The sequence below is a fragment of the Cladophialophora bantiana genome, assembly GCF_000835475.1.
Source record: "Cladophialophora bantiana CBS 173.52 unplaced genomic scaffold supercont1.6, whole genome shotgun sequence".
Taxonomy (NCBI): domain Eukaryota; kingdom Fungi; phylum Ascomycota; class Eurotiomycetes; order Chaetothyriales; family Herpotrichiellaceae; genus Cladophialophora; species Cladophialophora bantiana.
The window spans coordinates 295192-312221 of record NW_015971580.1 but is presented as its reverse complement, the minus strand read 5'-3'; the positions used below and the strand labels follow the sequence as shown (position 1 = coordinate 312221).

The following is a 17030-nucleotide window of genomic DNA, read 5'->3' as shown; positions in this document are numbered from 1 at the left end:
TTGGAAGAGAAGGTAAAGATGCTCAATAACGTGTAGGCTTCTTCGGAGAACGTATTATGATGGTATGCAAAATGAATGAAAGTGGTTGTTGAGAGATGTTCAAACGACATCCTTCCGGAGGCAATTGCCACTCGTCGAGCCTCGGCAAAGAATCAAGTAGTGCCTGACTGAGAAATTCTCAACAATTTCTCTGTAAACACTTCAGTGTCGCGTTGTCTGACAATAATAATTTTTTTCATTGGATTGTGCCGTCCACGGTCTTTTGCTCCGGAGTAGCACTTAACGCGCGACGCGACGCGCTTGCATTTGAGGCATCTCCCAACCCCCTCGTACTCCATAGATTGTTCAATTGCTCGACTCGCTACAACACTAGCATCTTTTCAAATCTTTCAATTGCGCACGAGACCATGGCTCTCCTGCAGCACAAGGCGCTCGCCGACTACGAGAAGCAATTGGACGCCTTCCAGTCCTTCCTGGAGAAATTTGAAACCTCGAAGACGTCCTCAGACTCAGCTGCCGAAGCTATCAATGACCTTCACCTCGATGGCGATCATACCAGCGACGAGTATGACTTTATGGATGATGTCGCAGGCGAAGACCACAACAGGGCTCGCAGGCGACCCAAGAGGAAGTATATGGAAATGCTTCAAGAGGTTGCAGACCGAGAGCGACAAAATATCCTAATAGAGCTGGACGATCTGAAAGAGGTGCGCGTTATGTCGAGTCGAGAGATCCAGCCACTGACAGTTGTACAGTTTGAAGAGTCGTTGGGAGATGAGATGAACCTAAGACTTGTTGAGTCAGTCATGAACAATACCAAGCACTACGTTGATCTATTTTCGGATGCGGTGGACAAGATAATGCCAAAAGCAAGCAAAGAGATATCGTAAGGGACTTCATCGCTTCCCATAGGCTAGGTTCTGACGCACGAGTAGATTTAAAGACGATGTCCTGGATATCATCATGGCACAACGAGCAAAACGGAACGAAACCGTGGCGTCAGCGGCCGAAGCAGATGCTGAAGCTGCCATCCCTGTGTCGACATTTCCGGCAGAGCTAACCAGAAGGTACACTCTGAATTTCAAACCTGTCACGCCCACAGGCGCCGATGTCGGCAAGAAGACGCTCGCGGTGCGGCAAGTGCGCGGAGAACACCTAGGCCACCTGATCACTGTTCGTGGTATCACTACCAGAGTATCAGACGTCAAGCCGGGTATACGAATTCAAGCTTACACCTGCGATCGCTGTGGTTCCGAAATCTTCCAACCAGTTTCTGCCAAACAATTTACACCGCTGCAAATGTGCCCGTCAGAGGAATGCAAGCAGAATGACTCCAAGGGTCAACTATTCCCATCAACACGTGCTTCGAAGTTCCTACCATTTCAGGAAGTGAAAATCCAGGAGATGGCAGATCAAGTTCCTGTTGGTCACATTCCAAGGACGCTGACCGTCCACTGCAATGGTAGTCTAGCGCGACAGATGAACCCTGGGGATATTGTTGACATTGATGGCATCTTTCTGCCAACCCCCTACACAGGATTTAGAGCTATTCGAGCTGGTCTGTTGACTGATACGTATCTGGAGGCACAACATATCACCCAGCACAAAAAAGCTTATCAAGACTTGAAAACGGATCCCCGCATCATACGCAAGATCGAATCCTTTAAGGCATCGGGACACATGTACGAATATCTGGCTCGTTCCATAGCGCCAGAAATCTACGGTCATCTGGATGTCAAAAAGGCCCTCCTTCTACTGCTCATTGGCGGTGTAACCAAAGAGATGGGTGATGGAATGCGCATCCGCGGAGACATCAATGTCTGCTTGATGGGGGACCCTGGTGTGGCCAAATCGCAATTACTTAAATACATCACCAAAGTTGCACCTCGAGGCGTATACACGACCGGCCGCGGATCCAGTGGTGTCGGGTTGACTGCAGCGGTAATGCGCGACCCTGTCACCGATGAGATGGTTCTCGAAGGCGGCGCACTCGTTCTAGCAGACAATGGTATCTGCTGTATTGATGAATTCGACAAGATGGACGATGGAGACAGAACCGCCATACACGAAGTCATGGAACAGCAGACCATCTCAATCAGCAAGGCCGGTATCACTACTACCTTAAACGCACGAACATCGATACTTGCAGCAGCCAATCCCCTCTATGGCCGGTACAACCCTAGGATCTCTCCTGTGGACAATATTAACCTCCCTGCCGCTCTACTTTCTCGATTCGACATTCTCTTCCTGATTCTTGACACGCCGTCCCGTGAAGCAGATGAAGAACTCGCTCAGCACGTCTGCCATGTGCACATGCACAATCGGCATCCAGAGCGTGAAGGGGAAGGCGTCGTTTTCTCTCCCCACGAAGTGAGGCAGTATATCGCTCAAGCGCGCACTTTCAGACCCAATGTGCCGAAGTCAGTCAGTGACTACATGGTCGGCGCGTACGTTCGAATGCGCCAACAGCAAAAGCGTGATGAGGGGTCAAAGAAGCAGTTTACGCATACGTCGCCTCGTACTTTACTCGGTGTTTTACGCTTGTCGCAGGCGCTTGCGCGACTGAGATTCAGCAATGAAGTGGTAAATGAGGACGTCGATGAAGCGCTACGATTGATCGAGGTATCAAAGGCGAGTTTGTACCACGATCAGCGCGCCCAAGGTGATCAGACCGTGAGCTCAAAGATATACGATCTAATTCGCGGCATGAGAGAATCAGGAGCCGCGAGTGTCGGCCGTGGTGCAAGGGGAGAACTGAATCTCGCGAGAGTCAGAGAGTTGGTTACAGCGAAAGGGTTTACGAACGATCAATTCACCCGAACCCTCGAGGAGTATGAATTGTTGGATGTAAGTGAATTAGTCTTGTCTCGTTTTGTTTTGTTCTCAAGTATGAACGGTGTACTAACTTGCGAGGTTCAGGTTTGGCAACTTGCTAACAATAACACCCGGTTGGTCTGGATCGAAGCCGGAGACAGTGACGACGACGACGAGGACGACGAGGACATGGGCGATGCTGACGACGATTGAGTGATTCCACCCTTTTCAGGTTGGCGAGCCAGTCCCTTGAGCTGCACTTACACGTCTGCGAAGTGCCAGAAAACCGTCCAGGCCGTTCTGTTTGGCGGATTTGCAACAGATGGACTTGAAATTGGCTGGTTTCTGTGACATTGAATGTCATTGTATTGCATGAAGATTCGGGTTGTGCCACGGGGTCTCTGAATGGATAACTCGTACTCTTGTCTTGCGATATTGAATTTTGAGTCCTCGGTTTTACGATTATTTGGAGCGGCTTGGAGTGGGTGCGGGATCCAGAGGGATGGATAGCAACGCCAGAGTCGAATGAACAACCAAGCGCCGACCCTTCCGTGCGAGATTCCTGCCCTGTGGAAGAGCTGTGTGTGTAAGGGAGTGCGTTGGGCAGTGTCCAGTCAGTGGCCTAAGTCGGTCCATGCTGCACATGCCCCTTTCCCTCTTCCCCTTTGTTTGGGAGCCTCGTCGGCTTTCCAGCTTTACAACCCTTACAAAACAACCTACCCCAAGGTAGGTAATGTCTCGTGTCAGCACATGGTGACTCCGTGGTTCGTCTTTGCTGTCCCTAATTCGTCTGATCTCCTTCGGTAGCAACCTCGGCCATCGGCCAACAGCCGTGGGTAATTTAGGTTTTCATTTTGCTTCTCTTCCCCATCCCACTCAACTTCTCGTATAGAGACCGGCCCTGGGGACCCCTCTTGACCACGACTAGGACTGATACTACATCTCACGCTTGCCCTGCGCAGTCTTCTTTTGGATTAGCGTGATTATTTCCCCCCTTCGAGTTCGTTCATTCTGAAGAGTTCCTTGTATCAGGGTCGACAGTTCTTCTCCCTCGGAACGTGCCACAAGACTTGTCACAGTTCCTCTCCGCAGAACCGTCTAGGTACGCCTATCCTTCCCTGGCCATTGGACATTTTGCTTCAAGACACAGGCCACTATCCCCACGTGGAATCCTGGACTTCTCCAGTCGCCCTCTTCAAGAATTTACCCGAGGCTTCTGAGGGGCATGTTTGCAACTCCAACAGGTTGGGGCATGGCACTGCCCCTCCTTTTACCAAGCGGTTTCTGGGGATGCTCGACAACACTGACACGAGGAGTCGCGTGTAGGGCGAGTCTGAGGTGAGGGAAGCCCATCATTACGGGCTCCTGGGCGTGGAAAAGCCTTTCCGGGTCACATTATAAAGAGTGCAAGGGTCCCGATCAAATACCATACCTCCGTGTGACCGTTTCCTCGTGCTTGCCCCTCAAATTGATTCCCAGTGAACACACTGTCCCCTTTCACCAAAATGGCGGATTATTCTAACCTTCCAGACTTTGACTCGCTTCCCAAAGTCGAGGGCATGCCTCAGGGCTGTGCCTGGGGTGTCTTCGATAAGGATGGAAAAAAGGACCACCTCGGCTGCATAAATCTCCTCACTCCGAAAGTCGTACAAGAGGCCTTCAAAGAAGCCCGCGATGGCGTCTCCGTATCCCTCAACTGGCCCATTGGCGCCATTAACAAGCCGGGCTTCCAAAGAAAAGGCCTGGAACACAAGGTCTTCTCCTTCAAGGAAGGACCCTTCGATCTGTACGGATTTGACGACGAGGTCGAATTCAACACCCAATGCTCCTCGCAATGGGACAGCCTGGTACATTATTGCCATCAACCCACCGGTTGTGGCTACAATGGGGCCAAGCCAGCCCGCGAGCAGCTGGTTCAGAGCTTCGGCAATGTCGACCTTGACAAGGCCTTGCCGACGTTAAACCACTGGCACGACCGTGGCGGCCTGGTGGGACGGGGTGTCCTTCTCGACTACCGCGCCTATGCTGAAGCCAAGGGAATCAAGTATGACTGCTTCGATTCACACGCCATCTCGGTACAAGATCTCGAGGCCGTGGCTGCTCACCAAGGCACGAAGTTCAAGCACGGCGACATCTTGATCGTTCGATCCGGGTTCACAGAGGACCTCGGGGCAGTGGGCGCCGAAGAACAAGAACGCATGTTGGGAACCCATAAGGCGGTGGGCGTCAAGGGGTGTAAGGAAACGGCGAAGTGGGTGTGGAATCACCATTTCGCTGCCGTCGCGGGAGACGCGATTGCGTTTGAGGTGCTTCCTCCCTCGATTGAGGAGGACGGGAACCGGCCAGGCACGATTGCAGAACTTGGTAAGTTTTTGAGTTCTCAACACTCTTGACGCTTTCCTGCGAGCTCTTCTTCTAACTCGCCTCTCTTGTGAAGTTCTCCATCAATACTTCCTCTCCCTCTTCGGCCTCAACATCGGCGAACTCTGGGACCTCAAGAAACTCGGCGAGCATTGCAAGAAAGTCGGCCGGTACGAGTTCCTCTTGACGAGCGTGCCGTTGAACGTCCCCGGTGGAATCGGAAGCCCGCCGAACGCACTTGCGATTTTCTAGATCAATGATCACGCAGTGATGTTGGTGAGAAGGTGGAAGAAGAGGAAGAGCGCGCATGAGACAATAGCGGGACACAAAAGGTAAGAGGGAGAGCAGAGAAACAGGAGACAATGCGCAGGGAGGAGGAAACAGCCCCATTGTAAGCGAGAGAAGGAGGCAAGGCCGATGTTCCTGGCTTGAGAAGGGGAGGGAGGTGATATGCAGCTGCAACTACTGGTACGGAGTCCATCAGATGCTCCCTGTCTCCATGTACATATTTACTGTATGTACCTTGCCTGCGCGCGAAACTACTGCCTATATGGCTCCCGAGTCGACTGCCAGTCCTCTTCCCTGTCGCGGAAATTCGATAAAGCTCATCAGTCTGGTGTTGACGGACCAATTTCTTGATCTCTTTGCTAAAAATTACGGTCAAGCGTCATCTCCTTGAACTCTCGTGGTCTGATACAAGGTACCCACGTGTAGGTCTGTATTCTCGATCATTTGTATTGTACACAATCCTCCTCGATACCAGACAAGACGGAGGCCTGTCTGCGTCTGATGCGCGTCTGAGGCCGCTGAACTGGACCACTCTCTTCCGACATCTTATCCTCGGAGTAAAGGAGACGACAGAGGCCGCAGGGGGTTGTTCATCGCAGCAGTTGCTTGCTCAACAAAATCATGCACATTTGGGTGCCATTCTGACGCTTCCAGACCATCTCTCCCTCTTACACGATTCCAATCCCACCATCTGTCACATATCGTCCTCCCCCCTTTCAAGCAATCACGCGTCTGCCCAATTTTGCCAGCTCGCCCACGACTCCGCCTCCGCTCAGTCCCCTCATCTCACTTACCAACCCCTCCGTGATGCGTTTATGTAAAAGCCCGCTCTTTGCGAAATATTCCAAATATGCCCGTGACTCTGATTTACTCAATCCTCTCAACTCCAACAGATTCAGATCGCCGCGAGTGGCAGGTTCGGAAAGAGCGAGGATTCTAGGATCAGGTTTACTGTATGGCTTCGGCAAGGGAAATTCCGGGTGTGTGGGAGAGATGGAGTGTCGTTGGAGAGCGCGCATTTGAGAGAGGATGAGGTTGAAGGTTGGGTAATTCGGAGTGTTGGAGCCCGATGTGCTGTAGAGGACCATGCCGCCATTGACAAACGGCGACGCACTCGACGTGTCGCCCGAGAAGAGTAGATTGATAAACTGCTTCACCAGCATAAATTGATGCGAATGAAGGATTTTATGCTCGCTGTCGCGGTATGCAGTGGGACCCATCCAGTGGTCAATGCCGTCGGCAGTAACAAGCACCGGTGGGCGACCGTTTTGGCCCGGTTCGGTAAGTTCCTTGTAAAATGCTTGCCATGCCTGCCAGGAGAGGTGGTGGTCCCCTGCGCCTTTCTGCACAAGCTCCAGCAATGTGGAGTTGTTCTTCAGAGAGAGAGCTTTGGGGTGAGTGTGGTTTAGTCTCAACGACTTCAGGACAGATTCGTTGGAAGTGGCAGTACGGGTGAGGAGGAGTTGGGTCAGGTGTGGTTGGATGTACATGTGTTCGGACTCGTCTTCACCGTGTCGAAGGGGGGCGTATGAAGACGTATTGTTGACGAAAGCTTGGGCTGCAGAAATCCAAAGTCAGTCGCCTTGCCTCTGGTCATGGATGGACATGGAGAAGGTCCTACCTTCTGGGACATTCAGGACGATCCAATTATTCATGTATGCCATACTCATGGCCTGCAACACGAGCACACTCTTCCCACTAGCCCTCTCACCAATAACTAAATGCTTGACGAGCTTCTTATTCTCCCCTCCCTGCTTCACATTCTCGATATCTCTCGCGATCTGATGTGTCTCTTCTCTAATCAAAGTTGCCGGTCTCCGAAACAGACCCCAATTCTGCGTCGTTTTAAAGGCCCCTGAGTCTCTCAATTGATCCAACAGTTCACCGTCAAGCGCCATCATCTTTCCAACGGACTTCTCATCAACCATGTTCTCCTTGCTCCAGGTCTCTATGTCCGACACTGGTAAGGCATTGGTGTTGGAGAGAACGATGCGATGGCGTTGAGCTCGGCGTTCGCCCACGGGAGGAAGCTTGGGTCGCTCTCGGGATTTCTTCTTTAGGCGTGCAGATTGAGATTGACGAGATCTGGGGGGTGCGGTACCGGATTGGGCGACTTTCTTCTTCAGCAGAGGGGATTTATATTGTGCCGCAGAGCTGTGAAAGGAAGTTGTTTGGGTCAGCGTTGATGCCTTGACGGCGAGACCTTTGGGGGTCGTGGACGAGATTCGCAGCCGCGAGAGGCATTCAGTGCATATCGACAGCGACATGGTATCCGAACAAAGTCTCTGCCGAGACAGCAGCGTGGTAATGCCTGCTCAAAGTATCAGCACGTCAAGGTCAATGGATGGCTAAATTGCTGGCGAAGAGAAAGATGCGCAGTTAGCCCACCTTGCCTAATACGTACTAGCTCGTTATGATACCTAAAGAGTCCAAAGAGTGGTCCTCCCGCCGCTGTAATAATAATGTAAAGATAAATCTCACCCAGTCCACCCAGTCCTGCTAGCCCGAGCAATGAAGCGATCGAATCGATTTATTCTCGTGCACTTGCTGAGCGAGACATTGCATATTGATCGCTTTCGCCATGATCGGCCCTTTCGGTCATCAACCAGTGTCTTGCACAGAATGTCAGCGTCGGAAACAAAAAGGTGCCATGGCGCTTGGTGAACTCCAGATGAGCAAGCTGCTGAGGACTGGCAGTGCAACCGCGAATGGCCTTGCAATCATTATCGCTCTGAAAAGTATCTGATCTTGGTAATTTTACACGAAGAAAAACACCGTCAAATCGTGCTTCGGTCCAGCAGCCACCGAGGTACCCTGTACCTCCCATCTGGACAGCTGGTGAGGCTTCTTACCGCTTACTGCTGAATAGTCAATCACGGGGAGTTAAGAGGGGCATCGAGGAGGATCAAATCAAGGCATTCAAGAAAGGCGCATATGATCCCGAGTTGGAAGAAGATATTGGTCTGATTGCTCTGGGTTACATGCCAGGCATTGCATATCTCAGTCTTGATTGACCAGACTCCCAGGTATGCTCATCAGGCCTCTCTTTGACCTTGCTACTCACCTGTTGGAGCGTTCTGAGATTCCAAAACAGCCCGAGGATCCTGTGGCGGAGGAAGTCACATCAGCCCTCATCACTCTTCCTCCCGATATTTGCGTGGTATAATGCCTCCCTTCCCAAAGTTCTTTGCCGGTTGCTGCTGACACCCAGGACATGTTTTGGTCCAAAACTTTTTCCAGCACGTCAATTCCTTCTACTATAGCATCTACCTGCATCACTTCCTCGAACAATATGCAGAGTGGTGTTCGCGCCGATCCGCAGGACAACCAGTCTCTCCGCTATTGACGTGTTTGGTTCTAAGGATCTGTTCATGCTCGACGCAATACTTAGACACTTCTTTGCGTCGAAGGCTCGAATCGGGGCTGGGAATTGGGAGCCAAGCACTTGTTGAAAGGTATCATAGAGAAGCCGAACATTTGAGTCGATGTTTTGCTCCTGGCAGAGGCGGCTTGATGCAGGTGCAACAGTTGTTTCTGACAGCTACTTGGTACAAGTCAGAAGCCAAGTTCGTCGAAGTATGGCATTCTCTCGGTGCAGCTATTCGTGAAACACAAGAAATTGGTAGGCAGGTGTCTCGAATCAACTTAGAACAGGCCCCGAAAGACTTCATACAGGTTTATTCAAAGACCGCCTCGCCAAAAGCGCGTCAAGTTTTGAGCTGGAAATGAGGAGGCGAATATGGTGCCTTTTCTTCGTGTGGGATTGGTAGGTATGCCTAAAAGTAGGTGTGTCAACTTATCGCTCAGACTTTGTCGAGGCAAATGTCCTTTTGGTTGTCCCGACCATTCCTGATCGACCACAAAAGCTGTGCCATCGCAATGCCTAGTCTTTGCCTCGAGGAGTCCGATAACCCACCTGGGCCGCCCTCGCCGTTCACCCCAACGCAATTACAATATCAACTGCACCTGACCCTGTCCTCCAAATATGATGGAGATCCACAGGACTGGAAGAACATGCTAACCATTCTGGAAGAAGTGGACCATTGGCTGAAGTTGTTTCCCAAAACCTACACCGTCACGGAACCAAACACGTTTTGGGACAAGGATTTCCCATATGTGCAGCTCCAGGGCGAGCATCTCCACACAATGTCCTAGCGGTCTGAGCTGAATGCTCTAAGGTCGTCTCTGGCAGGTAAAGGGGTGGGAAATTGCTCTCGGGGGTGATAAATTGCCTTCGAGCGACGGCTGTTGACACCTCCCTGAAGACCATGGAGGCTGGCGCCCGACTCTTCAACCTGACGTTCCTAGCTAAAGCTTAAGCACACATAGTGACGTGTACAATTTTCGACACCGCTGTTATTGTGTGCGCTGCAATCATCCATGACATAACGAGACCTTCCGCGTCGGGAGAAGATGTTCGATTCACTCGGCACTTGCTATGTTGGGGCTCCTCCGGGGTTCGACTCGGACTGGAGCATCCTGCTACGCAATACTGTCTCGACTGGCATACTCCTTGCCCACCTCAGTTGATGGACGCAGATCACCGTCTCGAGGCTGTCGCGGAAGATGGAGGTCGGATGGCGCCTCAAGTCTACCATCCATGGGAGAAGAGAACTCTCAAGAGGACAACGACTGGATGCTGCCAGTCCGGGGTTTGGAATTTGACACTCGACGGCCCAAAGGCCAATCGGATGTGCCTGAATCTAACAACAATCCAGCTGATTCCATTTTCGACGAATTTGTTTCGTTTCCAACAAATAGCGACTTCGAGAACGCTGATTTTCGTGAGCTCGAGGAAGTTTGGGACTGACAATCGCTGAATCTGGTTGTCTCAGGGCCAGGAAATGCACCGGCGCTGTTTGGCCTGTTCTCGAATGATATGTGTATTGCTTGGGGGTAGGTAGCCCCCTCTATATATGATCTACACACGCATTTCGAAGCACGCTCGGTGCAAGAAATGGTAGGCCGGACTGAGAATAAATGACACAGTCTAACCAAAAATACACACCACATCCAATGTAGCCAAAGAGTGCCCAACAATGACCGAGTGGTTGCGATATCGAACGCAGCTAGTGGCGTTGGCAGAGGACAGAGTACCTCTATTTCCAGGGTAAACGGAACGCTCATTACCAACGAAGGCCACCTCCGTCTTAAAAGTGGAGGACTTGAGTGTACCACTTGTTTTCAATTCCACTCGAGACACTTACCACCTGATATACTCTTATTAATCACATATTGCTTGCCTTGCTCCCCATGTTCACCTGTTCCCCAACGCTCAACTCCCTTCACTTGTAGTTATTGAGCAATGTGGCGTCCGACCACAACCCATGGTCTGTCTTTTTCGTTTACATGGTCTCTTCCCAGGGGTGATGGCCCGAAGCCCATTAGCTCGCGGATCTGGATATTCTTGCATTTCGGATCTTGTACTGCAGCCTACTCTGTTTGTCTCTTCCGGACGCGAGGGGCGAGAGATAGCGATCGGAAGCTGTAGTCCTTGAGTGTAGAAGTTTCCTTCGCAGGAGTGATTGGCTCAGACACAATCTGGCGACCCGTAGCGTAATGGAGGCTTCCGATCCCATAGGTAGGCGGCTTTGCTGACGTTTTGAAATGGGGAGGCACTTGTTTGCCGATTCCGGGTAAAGCGGCGTCTTGATTGATTGCTTCTGTGGGGATCTCGACAAGCTGTCGTAGAGTGAAATCTGGCTGATTCAAGACTTGTAAACAACCGGCTCGTGGTGCGCCTTCCTTGATTCGACGAGCGTGTATATCATCCTTGAGAGACGCATTTCCTACGGGCTTGGGTGTGGGCTCGCTCTCGAAGCTCCCAATAACTTTACCAACCTTGGCGTCCGCCAACATCACTACTTCTGGAAGTTGTATTTTCTGTGACAAAGTTTTCAGAGTATACGATACGACCGCCGGAGGTCGCCCGTCCACCATCGGACTGACCACAATCACGGGGGGTGATTGTGCGTCGGTCTATTTCACTGTCAGTGATTTCTCACTCGAATCGGGTGGGAAAGGCAAACATACCGAAACCCGAGCTGAAATCCTCTTCGTCGTCGTTGACGGAGGTAGAAGGGGCCGGGAGAGAGGGAGCCACTGTCCTAATCAGTACTATCCCTCCACCTCTTAACATCACTAACAGAAGGTGAAAACGCCCATTGGGACGTCTGGCAAATGCCAAACCTCCCCAAGATCGGAGAGGCTGGCATCGCCGCCAACCTTACAAGCACGGTTGGCCTTTCGAAACATAGGCTCAAGCCCCTGTGCTTGGGACTTAAGCCATTCCCTAAGATAGGTGTTAGTGATTCATCACCCGGTGAGAAATACTAACATCTGGTCGGCTGGAACAGCCGAACCACCACCAGCAACGGAAATTGCTCTCTCGATGAGAGCCTGGAGGGCACGGCAACCTGCCTATAGGTTGACGGGGACCTAATTGATTCAGCACGCCATTAACCTTGGCTAAATTCTCACTCACGGCAACGCAGCCAGCGCCAGGCCGGGAACGGGAGCAAAATCCACACGACTTAGACCAAGTCCAGTCGCAGGGCAAGGCAGAGGAGACTGGCTCGGAGTCAGGAGCAGACGGGGGATCCGCAAAGCCGCGGAAAGCGCTTCTTTCGTCAGCACACTGTCATTGTTCTGATATTGCAGAACTCACAATTCTTGCCAACAAGGCTGGCACCACAGCCCAACTGGGACTGGGTGCCCAGCCGGACTTCCTCGTACGTAAGAGGCTGTATACACGTCAGCAGCGTCTCTCACCCGAGTCGGGTGGGTAATGCTTCCACATCTTGTGTTTGATCTGAACGAGGAAGAAAGAGACGAAGAAAACCATAACAAAGGGCTTAAGAACCAAAGCAAAGGCTGAAGTGAATTGAACCTCACCCGCATTGCTGCAACAATACAAAACGGCTCTCTCACTCGATTCGGGTGAGAGGAAACTCTTATAGCTTCCCCTCTTTCTGTCACGTGAAAAGCGTAAGGCGGCGTTAACCAATAGCCTTGTCAACTGATAGCCTTATGCTTTAGCTCTCCTTAGCTTGTGCTTCAACCATCCTTTGCCTTATCCTTTTCTTTCTACACCGTCCACCCGATTCGGGTGGAGGGCGTAGGGTACTTGGGGACAACGGTGGGCTCGTGACAGTTGCCCCCCTCCAAAAAGCGGCTCGCCCTCGAGTCGCAGCGAGTACAAAGACAGCCTCGATCCATTACATTGGCAGGCCGTCTCAATCGTCAATGACGAAGATAATGATTTGGTAGTTGAATAGCCATTCACTGACAATAGTAAGTGATTGAATTCCCACCCGATTCAGGTGAGACAGCCGTTTTGTCATTCTCTGCAGGTAGATTCAGTCCCGGTGTGCCAATTAGACTCCCCCTTAGGGCATCTGGCCTGATATTCCTCCGGTAAGTTTGGGAACGTGTAACCGACGATTTTGTGTTCAACTTGGTCTTGTGTTGGCTCCGATTTCTCTTGGTCCGTCAACTGGAAATCTGGACTCTTAGGGCGGAAAGCCGACCGACTTTGGACCGTAGCTACTAGTGGGAGTGAGCCAGCCTGGAATCCATGGACTAGATGAAAAGACTGATTGCGATTGCAGTCTAGTGAGAGAGCCCTTGCACTTACATCTTCCCAAGCAGGTGGTGATTTGTAGTTTAGATTTTGGTGATTTTTTGGTTTTTATGTTAAAGATCTGTTAGTATGTATTCTCTGAAAATGCGCATTGTGGGCGGCATCATGGTCGTCATCGTCATTGCCGTCATCGCTGTCTTCGTCTTCTTCCTCCTCTTTCTCTTCCTTCTGTGCCTCCCTCTCCAGCCCTGGGTTTACGTGGCCTCGGCGCTCGCCGGCAGATGCACGAGTGTAGCGTGTAAAGGGGCCAGGGAGGGGGCCAGGGCAAATGGCAAGACACATTCCTCTTCCTAAGAGGAGGTCTCCAGACACAAGCCGGCAGAAAGGGGGTGGTTCCGCAGGATTAGGAGAGACGTCAGAAAGAGAAAGAGAAGGGAAGAAGTTGCGCATGGAGTGAGCTCTGGGGCCCTCACGCCAGGGAAGAGACCTCACAAACGGAAAAGACGGATCTCCTGGCTCTGGTCGGGCGCAATGTTGTAATGTAAGAAATAGCAAGACCATTGCTTCTCGAGAATGGATTGTACAGATACGCGCGGGAACTTGTCGAGTTTGGTTAGAGTGTTGAAAGCAATTGTCTGCCATGTTAATGGCATGTGAAGTATCCTGAAAGCAAAAAACCCTTGATACTTGCACCAGAAGCAGCCGAGATTCATCCGATGGTATTCGGTCAGTGTACGGAGTAAATGATACGGAATATGGCAGCCCATTGATGGATGGGTGTTTAGGGCAGTTAGCCTTGAAAGAAGCCAGCCTCGTCTCCTGCCAAGTCAAAAGAGACTCGCCAGTACCCCGCTGCGCCTAACTGTTTTTGGACTAGCTGCGGGTGTCATACTTGGCACCCACTGAACCGCGAAAATGCAGCTTCCAGTTTTCACATTATTCGCATGACACTTGAGCGCCTTGTTCTCTACAACTTTCATACCGGCCTCACCACGTCCTCCACCACCACCGCTTTTGCAACGCTCCTACCACGGTTAATACACTTTCGATACTTTCACTACTGTCTCACTACAACTCAACATGGTCAAGAAACGAGCCTCCAAGTACGCCTACCTTTCGAGTTGGATTGAACGTATCTAACACCACCAGTGGTCGCAACAAGAAAGGCAGAGGCAGAGTCAAGCCCGTCAGGTGCTCGAATTGCTCGCGCTGTGTACCTAAAGATAAGGGGGGTTTTGCTTTATTCCAACGGACGATTCATTTTGCTGATATGTCAATAGGCTGTGAAACGATTCACGATCCGCAACATGGTCGAGTCGGCAGCAATCCGTACGTATACCGAGAAATATGTGAGGAAAAATAGCGTATCTGACAGGATGGGTTGCCAAAAACAGGTGATATCTCTGATGCGTCCGTATTCGCCGACTACGCCGTCCCGAAGATGTACTTGAAGCTCCAGTACTGCGTTTCGTGCGCCATCCACGGCAAGATCGTTCGTGTCCGATCGCGCGAAGGCCGCCGAAACCGCGCTCCACCCCCAAGGGTCCGATACAACAAAGATGGCAAGAAGGTCAACCCCCAGCAGGCCGCTAAGACCGCGCAGGCATGAGGGTCCTCTCGGATATCGGTGCGCATGGACGACGGGAGAACGGGGCACTGATGGGCCTTTCTTCGTGGATCTGGTGCGATGCGTATTGAAGAACTCCGGGCACGGTTGACTTGCCCTTTGCAGAGGCCGGGTGCAGGAACCGTACCTGTGATGTTCTAGGCTTTCTCCTACGATGTCAATGGCAGTGGCAATGGCAGTTCGAGACGAGAGCATGTTCAACTGGTAGACAGGGCCTCGGTGCTACGAAAATGGCGGAATGACAATGCAAAGAAAGACCCATGGAAAAGAAAAAGCATAAATGAGCTCTGGTCACAATCACAATCACAATCCAAAAATGCATTCTTGCAAGAAATACCCCTGGCCGGTCAATGCTGAACCTGAACAAGATGGCTAAATGCTAGCAATGCGGCCCACATGCAGCCCCGGCCGGTGCCAGCAGATCCATAAGGTATACTAACTCCAGGATTCCCAGTCAGTCATAAAGGCACATGATGTTTCGCACCCCTTCATCGAAAATGTTCGTCATTCCATCGCGACAAGACCGAGGGCACATCGACTCCTCAAATCTTTGCCATAGGCCAACGATGCTGCTATATCATGCCCTAGCGCCCTCTAAGAAGCGTTCCACTAAGGCGCATTCCACGGCACCGCTTCTTGGAGTCGCTATCTCCTCTTTGATGCCGGGAGAAGAGTGTCGTCCGGCAAACCCCCTCTTTTCGTGCCCGGCAAACTGCCAGTCCCAATGTCATTCGTTTCCGTGCTTACCCTTCTGTGCGGATATACCTCATTTAGCCCCTCGAAGCAGTTATTACTGACCCAGATTTTGCCTTTGTTCGGCCCATCGTCGGTGTTTCTAAAGTATTCGTGATGGAGAGCTTGCTCTGCCGTCAATCGGAGATCGGGATCGTATTCGAACAGTTCAGACAAAAGCTGGAACCCACGTTGACCTGGAGACTTTTCTGGCGGGTAGCTTGCGTGCCGGATACAGTTGTTATACCACGCCTCCAGGCCGCTCCCATTGTTGCTACCAGATCCGCGATTCAGAGATGTAGGAGGGGTCGGATATAAGCCCCCCGGCATACCACCACGGGAAACAATCAGTGACTGCAATTGTGGATATTCCGGCATGTCCACCAATCCCTTCCAGTTTTCCCGTCGTGGCATACCCAAGATTTCCACAATCTTACCCATCTGATTCCTCTGAAAAGGCACCGTCTTCTTGCTGTCCATTTTAGTCTCTTCTCCCTTGAAGATTGGCCTGAGGCTCAGAAGTTCGGCAAAGATGCAGCCCACAGCCCACAAGTCAATCGATGGCGTATAATGGCGTGCACCCAGAAGAAGGTCGGGGCTCCGGTACCATATAGTAACCACAACTTTATCACCGGAGTACAGGGATGACAAAGGCTTGTGGAAAAGCCGGGCAAGTCCCAGGTCCCCAATGCGCACATGTCCAGAGCTGGTGACCATGATATTGGCCGGCTTCAGGTCGCGGTGGATCACCCAGTTCTGGTGAAGATAGTACAGGCCGTTAAGAAGTTGAAATAAGATCGACTTGATCATGGTGGCGGGAATAGGGCGTCTGGTCGGCTGGGTGTGGTGGTGGATGATTTGGAGAAGATCATGTTCACAGTATTCAAAGACCATGAAGACACACTTATCTTCTAGGATGATCTCGGCCAGGTGAACCAGGTTTGGATGAGACAACTCAGTGCACAACGAAATCTCCCGGATGGCGGATTGAGACAGCCCTGTATATTGTACATTGTCGCCTTCTTTCTCTGGCTTGAACCTGTGAGAGGTCAACGCGAAATCCTGGATAGAAGGAGATGGGGTGTTACTTTTTAATGGCATATAGTTCCTTCGGTGGAGATATTCCTACAGGGCTGGAGGGATCGCCCTTCGGGTTCTTCTCCACAGCCTTGTAGACTCGACCGTATGTGCCACTGCTAATGAAACCGATAATATTGTACTTGTGGCCGATTTTCACCTTTGTTGTGTAGTTATTCCCGGATTGCTTCTTGTCAAGGCCTCGGCCAGAATCTAATCATTTATGTCAGCTTGCTGCAGTCTGTGGGGTCCAGCCAATGGCAGAAATAGACCCCAGAAGAGAACCAAGGAAGGCAGTCGTACCTTCTAAAGCCAACTGAGTAGACTTGCGTAGCTGTTGGGCGATATTCAGACTTGTGCCAGGGCGGGACATGCCAGGAATCGACATATCGTCCAATGTAGCTGACGAGATCTCGAGTTTTCTGTGCTTCAAACACAAACTTTCCAATCTACCGTGACCAGGACGGCATTAGCGACATAATCGAATGAGGAGCTTTCATATCCTCTACACCATAACCCCGGTGAGGCTGTCTTCCACGATGATGGTCA

General features: G+C 51.3%; 7 protein-coding genes across 7 annotated transcripts; 4 read left to right on the top strand and 3 right to left on the bottom strand.

Moving 5' to 3' along the window:
• Positions 1-407: 407 nt before the first annotated feature.
• On the top strand, positions 408-3027 carry Z519_04432 (uncharacterized protein; the record flags this gene model as incomplete). Its single annotated transcript, XM_016762178.1, has 4 exons — positions 408-707; positions 756-886; positions 936-2847; positions 2920-3027. The coding sequence occupies 4 exons, from the start codon at positions 408-410 to the stop codon at positions 3025-3027; spliced, it is 2451 nt and encodes an 816-aa protein (XP_016621125.1).
• A 1292-nt stretch (positions 3028-4319) lies between these two features.
• On the top strand, positions 4320-5427 carry Z519_04431 (uncharacterized protein; the record flags this gene model as incomplete). Its single annotated transcript, XM_016762177.1, has 2 exons — positions 4320-5178; positions 5252-5427. The coding sequence occupies 2 exons, from the start codon at positions 4320-4322 to the stop codon at positions 5425-5427; spliced, it is 1035 nt and encodes a 344-aa protein (XP_016621124.1).
• A 752-nt stretch (positions 5428-6179) lies between these two features.
• Z519_04430 (uncharacterized protein) lies at positions 6180-7730 on the bottom strand (the record flags this gene model as incomplete). Its single annotated transcript, XM_016762176.1, has 2 exons — positions 6180-7021; positions 7085-7730. The coding sequence occupies 2 exons, from the start codon at positions 7728-7730 to the stop codon at positions 6180-6182; spliced, it is 1488 nt and encodes a 495-aa protein (XP_016621123.1).
• Positions 7731-9285: 1555 nt separating this feature from the next.
• Positions 9286-9618, top strand: Z519_04429 (uncharacterized protein; the record flags this gene model as incomplete). Its single annotated transcript, XM_016762175.1, has 1 exon — positions 9286-9618. One exon carries the CDS (start codon positions 9286-9288, stop codon positions 9616-9618), a length of 333 nt encoding a protein of 110 aa, XP_016621122.1.
• A 1278-nt stretch (positions 9619-10896) lies between these two features.
• Z519_04428 (uncharacterized protein) lies at positions 10897-12363 on the bottom strand (the record flags this gene model as incomplete). The annotated part of the gene is made up of 6 exons (XM_016762174.1): positions 10897-11442; positions 11497-11565; positions 11653-11755; positions 11948-12083; positions 12131-12206; positions 12358-12363. The coding sequence occupies 6 exons, from the start codon at positions 12361-12363 to the stop codon at positions 10897-10899; spliced, it is 936 nt and encodes a 311-aa protein (XP_016621121.1).
• Positions 12364-14125: 1762 nt separating this feature from the next.
• Z519_04427 (uncharacterized protein) lies at positions 14126-14654 on the top strand (the record flags this gene model as incomplete). The annotated part of the gene is made up of 4 exons (XM_016762173.1): positions 14126-14148; positions 14195-14231; positions 14326-14374; positions 14440-14654. The coding sequence occupies 4 exons, from the start codon at positions 14126-14128 to the stop codon at positions 14652-14654; spliced, it is 324 nt and encodes a 107-aa protein (XP_016621120.1).
• A 663-nt stretch (positions 14655-15317) lies between these two features.
• On the bottom strand, positions 15318-16869 carry Z519_04426 (uncharacterized protein; the record flags this gene model as incomplete). Its single annotated transcript, XM_016762172.1, has 3 exons — positions 15318-16466; positions 16534-16694; positions 16785-16869. The coding sequence occupies 3 exons, from the start codon at positions 16867-16869 to the stop codon at positions 15318-15320; spliced, it is 1395 nt and encodes a 464-aa protein (XP_016621119.1).
• Positions 16870-17030: the final 161 nt, after the last annotated feature.